The sequence below is a fragment of the Cucurbita moschata genome, unplaced genomic scaffold, assembly GCF_002738365.1.
Source record: "Cucurbita moschata cultivar Rifu unplaced genomic scaffold, Cmos_1.0 Cmo_Scf00066, whole genome shotgun sequence".
Taxonomy (NCBI): domain Eukaryota; kingdom Viridiplantae; phylum Streptophyta; class Magnoliopsida; order Cucurbitales; family Cucurbitaceae; genus Cucurbita; species Cucurbita moschata.
This window is the reverse complement of record NW_019268582.1, coordinates 1037350-1046224: the sequence shown is the minus strand read 5'-3', so window position 1 is coordinate 1046224 and position 8875 is coordinate 1037350. Positions and strand designations below refer to the sequence as shown.

Below are 8875 nucleotides of genomic sequence, written 5' to 3'. Positions count from 1 at the left end.
GCATTTTGTATGTTCATAAGCATAGGGCTACTTCCCCTAGAGATGATGAGTGCGGACGCGCACCTTATGATGAGCGCGAAAGCGCACAGGTGCGAAAGCACACAGATGAGGGTGTTCATGAGGCGCACGACACTATGGGGTTCCGCTGACCTCCGGACGTCGCTACAGATTAGCTTGACCAGAGGGTCCAGGGGGTGTGCGAGCGCCCTGGGGACTCACACTCGCACGTGTGAGTCGTGTGTAGGGAAGTACTACACATCCAATTTTTCCGAGACTGGAGGCCACCCCTAAGATGATTAGAGATAGGTCCCTAAATCATGATTGCATGTGTTTGCATTTGCATGGCCTCCTATAGTGGGGTCACTTACTGAGTATTCTTTGAAATACTCAGGCCGTGTGCCACATCTTTTTTTTTCAGGTAAAGGCAAGGCGCACTTGTACGGAGGACGGCGGCATCGCGAGCAGAGACTGTGGCATGTGCATAGGGTAGACTCATATTTAAATTTCTAGTCTTAAGTTAGAATAGGTTGTTTTGCATTTCATTGTTTTAAATTATTTTGTATTTGTTTTTGTTTTCTCTAAATTTCAGTATTTCATATTTAAACACGTAAGACCATGGCTGTGTTTTCCAGAGAAGAAGTTGTTTTAAACGTTTGTTTTTTTTAAGTTTACGTCATCAATTAGGTTCATGTAAGAGTTATATTTCCACATTATAGATGAGCATGAGACGTTAGTAGCGACTCTGAGTATCTGGAAATTTTAGGGTCGTTACAACTTCTTTCTCAACTGCCTCTCCCATGACCTCTGCCTCTTCTTTGCCCTCTACCTCTAGCGCTTGAAGTTTCACCTGGTGTGGATATCTTTAAGGCTGTCATCTCCTCTATTGCACTTGTACGATTGAGTCTCTGTTAATTTACTAACAGGGATCTTTGGAGTTTATCTATTTGCATCTCTTCGACATTGTTTGCTTCTTCGATAGAACATACAATGTAATCAAACTTTGGAGTTAGTGATCGCAAAATCTTTTCTACGACCGCAACATCCGTGATTGAATCACCATGCATCCTCATTTTACTTGCAAGACTCATAACCTTGCCAATATAATCATTCACCGTTTCTCCCTTTTGCATTTGGAGAATTTCAAAGTCTCTTCTAACTGCTTGAAGTTGAGCACGCTTTACTCTCGTTGAGCCTTGATACTTCCTCCTCATAGAATCCCAAATTTCCTTGGATGTCTTCTTCTGAAGCATTGTTTCCAAGATAGTCCTATCAATGGACTGAAATAAATAGTTCTTGACCTTCAGGTCCTTCAACTTCGATGCTGCCAACAGTTGCTGGTGACCAGCTGAGAGTACCTCGCCTTTATTTGGCTCTTCATAACCCGTCTCCACCATATCAAAATACTCCTTTGATCTGAGAAAATTTTCCATCAATATCGCCCAATGATCATAGTGACCATCGAACCTCGGGATGGCGGGCTGAACGTAGCTCTCAACTTATTTTTCTGCTGCCATTCTTGCTGCTACGAGATCGCTCTGATACCAGTAGTTGGTGACAACAAAAATTGAAGTGAAATTGAGAGGACTGATTTGACTGATTGGAAAGGGAGGTCATTTTATAGGACGGGATTTCATTGCTTCTTGGAGTTGGTTGGGATTTTTGTGGATGAAATTGCTTTCACCTCCTCCCTCTCAGTAGTAACTAAATTTGTTAAACAAATTACTACTTTTTCTATCTTTAGAAATGTATCTACTAGTGTCTCTTCAACAAGCTCAACAAGAAGGACGAGTAGAAGAAGATCATGATCATAATCAAAGAAATCTAAGAACAAGAAAGAGACCAAATTGGATGGTTGATTATGAGATGGACTATGAATCAAGTGATAGTACTTATTTTGCATTCTTTATGGATAGTGATCCAATTGTCTATGAAGAAGCGGTAAAGGAGAAGAAATGGAAGCTATGGACAGTGAAATCAAATCCATAGAGAAGAACAAGACTTGGGAGCTCACTGATCTTCCTAGAGGGCAGAAAACAATCGGAGTAAAATGGGTTTTCAAAACCAAGTTGAATGAAAACGGTGAGGTGGATAAGTACAAGGCGCGACTCGTTGCAAAAGAATACAAGCAGAAGTATGGAGTTGATTATAAGGAGGTATTTGCACCAGTGATACGTCAAGATACTATCAGGCTAATAATTTCTATTGCAGCACAGAAATCTTGGCCTATTTATCAACTTGACGTGAAATCGGCCTTCCTACATGGAGAGCTTCAAGAAGAGGTATATGTGGAGCAACCAGAAGGTTTTGTTCAAAAAGGTAAAGAGGAAAAAGTATACAAGTTGAAGAAAGCTTTGTATGGTTTGAAGCAAGCTCCGAGGGCATGATACAGTCGCATTGATTCTCATTTTGAAAAGATGGGATTCACTAAATACCCGTATGAACATACGTTGTATGTGAAAACTGAAAAGGGAGGTAACATTCTCATTATTTGCTTATACGTTGATGATTTAATATTTACTGGCAATAATGAAGAAATGTTTGAATTTTTTAAGAAGAGTATGAAAGGAATTTGAAATGACAGATTTTGGTTTGATGAGCTATTTTCTTGGAGTAGAAGTTACTCAAACTCCCGCAGGTAACTTTATCTGTCAGAAGAAATATGCTCAAGAATTACTTGAAAGATTTAAATTGGATGAGTGAACTCCATCAGAATTGGGTTTGAAGTTGCACAGGGATATTGAAGGGCGAGAGGTTGATAATAGGTATTTCAAACAAATTGTTGGAAGTTTGATGTACTTCACTTAAACAAGACCAGACATCATGTATGCGGTTAGTATGATAAGTCGTTACATGGAGCATCCAATGGAAAAACATCTCAATGCAGCAAGAAGGATACTTCGTTATGTGATATGAACCTTTGATTTGAGGGTATTCTACAAGAAAGGAGATGATCCGAAGATGGTTGGCTATATAGATAGCGACTATGCAGGTGATATAGATGATCGTAAAAGTACTTCAAGAAGTATTTTCATGATGAGTTCAGGAGCTATTTGCTGGTCTTCAAAGAAGCAACCTATTGTAACACTCTCAACTACAGAAGCAGAATTTGGGGCAGCAGCAGCATGCTCGTGCCAAGCAATTTGGTTAAGAAAAATGCTTGAAATTCTTAATTAGAAGCAACCAGGTACGACGGTTATATATTGTGATAATATGTCAACTATTAAGTTGTCTAAAAATTCTGTGTTGCATGGAAGGAGTAAGCACATCGATGTTCGATTTCATTTCTTGCATGATTTGTGTAAAGAAGGTATTATTGAACTCAACTTTTGCTGAAGTGATGAACAAATCGCAGACCTATTCACAAAACCCTTGAAACAACCATTGTTCGAGAAGCTTAGAAGAAAGATGGGGATGTGCAGAATCCAAGATGTATATCAAGAAGATTGAAGTCCTAACCTGATTTATGTAGAATTCAGTTTAAGGAAGGGTGTTGAAGGAACACTAGTAGATACATTTATAAAGATAGAAAAGTAGTAATTTGTTTAACAAATTTAGTTACGAAAGCAATTTCATCCACAGAAATCCCAACCAACTCTGGGAAGCAATCAAATCCCGTCCTATAAAATGACCTCCCTTCCCAATCATTCAAATCACTCCCCCTCCCAATTTCACTTCAATTTTTGTTGTCACCTAGTCAAATAAAATTGGCTAGAATACTCTCACCAAAGTCAAAAGAAGAAAAAAAAAATACTAAGATTTGTAAAACAGATCAAATAAAAAAAAAAATACTAACATTTGGAAAAGAGGACAAAAAAAAAGATTTTCAAATCAAAATACATAGAAAAAGAGGAAGATTTGAAAATAGTAAAGCCAATAAAAAATGTAGGAATAGAATTAAATTGAATTAAATATGGGAATATAATTCAACTGCTTAATAAAATAATTAGATATGAAAGTAGAATTAAACGGCTTAAAAAAAAATAGAATTATAAGAAGAAAAAAAGAGAAAAGATTTTAGGAAAGGAAAGAAAATTAAAATTAAAAAAAAAAATAGAATGGATGGAAAGTTAATTGCATAGATATTTTTAAGAAAAGAAAATAAGATTTGATTTTAAAATGGCAAGAAGGTGAGTTAAAACAAAGGATGATTCATTAATGATATTTTTAGAATAAAAAAAGAAAGTTAGAATCAATTAAATTGACAAAAGTGTGATATTTTTAGGATAAAAAAAAGAAAGTAAGTTAAACTGGTAAAAGTGTGGTAAACTAAACCAAAATATAAGAGTGGAGAGAAAATAGGGTGAAGAAGGAAAATATAATATATGATAAATTATTATAATTTTTACCTATAGAATATAGTATTAAATATGGAATGATTTGAGCATGAGAAAATATTAATAATATTGACATATTTTTAATTTAAGTTTTATTACTCAATACAATTTAGAAACAACAAAAACATGAAATTTGATTTTTATTGATGTCGTTTTAGAATCGTATTTCATATTGTTAGTTAGATTATTAATTAAAATGTGAAATACTAACCGAAGGTGACGGACGGTGCGATAAGAAGCGAACCCTGGCAACATTTAGAGTAGTACTTGAGGAGCGGGAGCTTAAGTTAATTAAATTAGAAAGTACTCCGGCTAAGGCCAACTAAGCAAGTGATCTTAATATAGGATAGACTAAAAAATTGTATGAGTTATGATAATGTATGAACTCTATTGTACGATGTCGTATGTTAGTATATGATGATGTATGAGTTATGATGCTTGATGATGTGCGTAGTATATATATATTTCGATGGATGATGTACTTGATATGCTTGATGCACTATATGGCAATATGATGAGCATGATAATTGCGTGACGTTTACCATAATATGATATTGTTTTTCATATTGAGCATGCTATGTGATGATGAGTGTCATATTGTATCATGTCGTTAGATCGACATAGGACACAACCCTAAGAGCATGAAAATGATATTAATATAAATATCCACGAGTATGTGTTACCTAGAGTAACAAAGAGATGAGACTAGAGGGTTGTGTCAGAAGAGACATTATGATGGATTTAGAGGGACCTCATGCATATTGTATGTTTATAAGCATAGGGCTACTTCCCCTAGAGATGATGAGTGCGAATGCACACAGATGAGAGTGTTCATGAGGCGCATGACACTTTGGAGTTCCGTTGACCTCTGGACGTCGCCACAGATTAGCTTGACCAGAGGGTCCAGGGAGTGTGCGAGCGCCCTGGGGATTCACACTCGCACGTGTGAGTCGTCTGTAGGGAAGTACTGCACATCTAATTTGTTCGAGACTGGAGGCCACCCTTATGATGTTTGGAGATAAGTCTCTAAATCATGATTACATGTGTTTGCATTTGCATGGCCCCTTATAGTTGGGCCACTTACCGAGTATTTTTTGAAATACTCAGATCGTGTGCCACATCATTTTTCAGATAAAGGCAAGGCCCACTTGTACGGAGGACGGCGGCATCGCGAGCAGAGACTGTGACACGTGCATAGGGTAAACTCATATTTAAATTGCTAGTCTTAAGTTAAAATAGGTTGTTTTGCATTCCATTCTTTTAAATTATTTTGTATCTGTTTTTATTTTCTCTAAATTTCGGTATTTCGTATTAAAAAAACGTAAAACAATGGTGGTGTTTTTCAGAGAATAAGTTGTTTTAAGCATTTTTCGAAATTTAAGTTATAAATGATGTTCATGTAAGAGTTATATTTCCGCATTAGAGATGAGCATGAGACGCTAGTAGCGACTCTGAGTATGTGGAAATTTAGAGTCGTTACAATGTAGGCTCATTTCCCTTTGTGGTTCCAGCAACGTTAGTGTACGCTAGCTAAAGGGCAGGCTCAAGGTTACGTATACTCCGACCTAGTGGGTCCATGCACTCGTAGTGAGTTGTGTGCAGAGAAGTACTTCACATCAAATTTTAACTCTAGCTGGAAAGCATGGTTCAAGTTTAAGAAAGGATTGCCTATATATGCATTTTCTGACTTCAATAATGGGTCACTTATTAAGTATTTTTTAAAATACTTAAGCCACCTGCTATTCTTACTTTTCAAGTAAAGGCAAGATACCCATTCACGAATAGCAACGTCACGATGATGATCATGAGACTAAAGTTAGGATAGATGTATTTCTTGTTGCTGGTAGCACTTAGGATAGACCAATGCATTGTTTTATTCTCCTCGATATATATTTTTTTGTTGTAAATTTTAACAACTTTATTATGAACCTATAAGTCCATGGTATCGTTTTAAAATGCTTTAAGAGACTTTTCCTCGTTTTGTAATTAAGGCATACATGTAGTAGCCCATGGTATCGTTTTGTTGTAATTCAGGCTATTTTAAAAAAAATTCAACTTTTAAGGCTAGTTCTACCTCGGTAGATTTTAGGATTATTTTTCCAAATTTCAATATTTCTTATTTGTTCTTCTAAAGGAGAAAGAGAGGCCGGATGTACGTGTAAGCAAATCAACTCATCAAATTCTCATTGAAATAGGATCTACACTCGCCATTAGTTGGTTATTTGGGGCATCCCAAAAAAGGTCGGGCCCCACTAAATAGGACTTGAGCTGCTCAAAGAAAGAACAACAAAAGTTTGGATAAAAGTCAGTGTTTTGTGCGACAACGCGTGTAGGTTGTAGCTGCCATTGTTAACCAAGTAGCCTCAGTTGGAGCTTTGTTAAATGCCTTGTTATTATTTTGAACCAAAAGAAAATGTCAAAGCAGGTAGCCTCACTTTAATGCATGCCCAGTTGACATTTGTCCCAATTGACTTCACCACAATAATACTTAACAAACTCACACTAATCCCTTATTACCTACATTATCTATTCGAGAATTCATAAGAGTTTTTTATGTCAACCAAACCAAAACAAACACGGTTTTTTAGGTTAAGGGCATGCATGGAATCCGACCATAGATTTGGCCTTGACCCCTTGAGGAGGTCGAGGTGGAGATTCCCCTTTTGTTATGTGTTCAGACTCTTCTTACTAGTTTTATTTTTTTTATTTTTTTCTTCTAACTTGGCTTTCCCTTTTGGTCCAATTTTACCACAACATTACCCCTCGTTCTCTCGAAAAATTATGTTGATCTCTTACCATTACCATTTCAACTCTTCTCGATCTCTTACCATTCCCATTTCATGTAGAGTTGTTCGTAACAAGAGGTAGATTAATGTTATTTCTTTAGATCATATCAAGTTTTTCGAGCTATAGCTTTTTCTTTTTTGCTTGGTTTTTGTTCTCTTCCATCTCTGTTCCCACTTACTTATTTTCATTGATATATTTTATCAGTTACTTGTTATGTCGGGTGATTTAGTCAAGTTTTGATTGTTATGTGTATGAGTTGTTTTTGCAAGTTAGTTAACAAGTTATTCAAATTCAATTTATTAAGAGAGACAATAATATATTTCTTACCATTGAAATCATAATTAAGAACATTATTACACTTGGAAGTTTGACACGAGACCAAATAAGATGTGAAATAGAATACAATGGAAAATAATTATAATAAAAATTGAAATTACATCACAAATGAATGAATTCTTTTTTGAGATGGAAGTTATTAATTAGTTGACTGCACCACAAATATTTCTTATTTGCCCTTCTAAACCGGTGAGAGGTTCAATGTCTCCCATTTTAATCATTGCAGTAGCAAAGTCCGATTTGAATGCGGTTGGATTCTTACTGTAATCCGTCACAATACTGTCTGTCGATCCTCCATTAAAGAGTGCTTGATCTGTTTCAAGCAATCCCTTCTTTTGTATAAGATTCTTGAAGTAGTTATTGTCAAAAGAATTTGGTGTAACTAAATCAAGTGGAGCTAATTTTTCATCCCCTCCAGATGTGGGGCAAGTTCTACGACGAGTGCTAGCAAATCCCGTGTCAATATTAGTTTGGTTATGTATCCTGTTGCGGAAAAGAAAGCATTGAGCTTGTCCTATGGTGTGAGAGCCTGCAATAAATTAAAATATATATGTTTAATAAATATAGTATTTACTGGCAAAAAAAAATTACAAATAGAAATATATGATTCAAGTACCTGAAAGTGCTACCATATCTCTTGCACTAAGTCCTTTGTTTGAGAAAATTGAGATAAGTCTATCGAGGCTTTCTTGAAAGTGTGGAAGCTCGCTTTCGGCTAGAGTTTTGCTTGCAGTAGTAGAATCTCTTCTCCCAAGCTTTACCGTCCAAGATGGACCACCGACCTACGTTGTAATATATATAAGATTAGAATAATGTAACTATAGAATCAACTGGCATGCGTAATTAAAAAATACTTACAGAAAAAGAAGCATCTCTTGCGGCCACAGCAAGGATATCTGCACAAGATACAACACCAGGACATGACTTCTCAACTTCAGTCTTAGCTTTGTGTATCACTCCATATCCTCTTGCAGAGTTTCTGTTAGGCGCTGCGTTTTGTTCGCCTATCATAGAGGGTGTATCATCGAGCAATATGGATGCATCACAACCTTGAACGAAGCAGTCATGAAAATGGAGGCGAATGAGAGAGGCGGCCATTCGACGCTCTTGAGAAACTGCTTGCCTAATAACCGTTCGAATAGTAGTGAGGGCAGTAGGACAAGTTTGATCGTAGAAAGTAGAGGAAAGTTGGGCATCACAAGCTATACCCAAAAGCGACAGCAGCAACCACACGAAAGCAATGACTCGGGGCATCGCCATTTGTAATCGGGAGAGAAGAACGAGTTTGATTTTGAGATATTAAAAAGAAAAGGAGATTTTGAGAAATGAAGATGGAAAGGGTGTTATTTATACACTTTGAGAAGAGAAAGGAATGAGTCGCCATAGCTAACCATGCAAAGCTCTTTTTTTTTTTTTTA

The 8875-nt window shown here is 36.5% G+C and overlaps 1 protein-coding gene across 1 annotated transcript; it reads right to left on the bottom strand.

The window, feature by feature from the left end:
- Window positions 1-7428: 7428 nt before the first annotated feature.
- Window positions 7429-8743, bottom strand: LOC111437794 (lignin-forming anionic peroxidase-like). The gene is made up of 3 exons (XM_023075865.1): window positions 8316-8743; window positions 8074-8239; window positions 7429-7986 (listed from the first exon to the last, which is right to left on the bottom strand). The coding sequence occupies exons 1-3, from the start codon at window positions 8715-8717 to the stop codon at window positions 7601-7603; spliced, it is 954 nt and encodes a 317-aa protein (XP_022931633.1). The 5' UTR covers window positions 8718-8743; the 3' UTR covers window positions 7429-7600.
- Window positions 8744-8875: the final 132 nt, after the last annotated feature.

Excerpts from the sequence above, each read along its gene's own strand:
- LOC111437794 (XM_023075865.1), bottom strand. The coding sequence starts at position 8,717 with ATGGCGATGCCCCGAGTCATTGCTTTCGTGTGGTTGCTGCTGTCGCTT. Across the intron at positions 8,240-8,315 it reads CAAGAGATGCTTCTTTTTCT|GTCGGTGGTCCATCTTGGAC; the intron begins GTAAGTATTTTT and ends ATTACAACGTAG. Across the intron at positions 7,987-8,073 it reads AGATATGGTAGCACTTTCAG|GCTCTCACACCATAGGACAA; the intron begins GTACTTGAATCA and ends AATTTATTGCAG.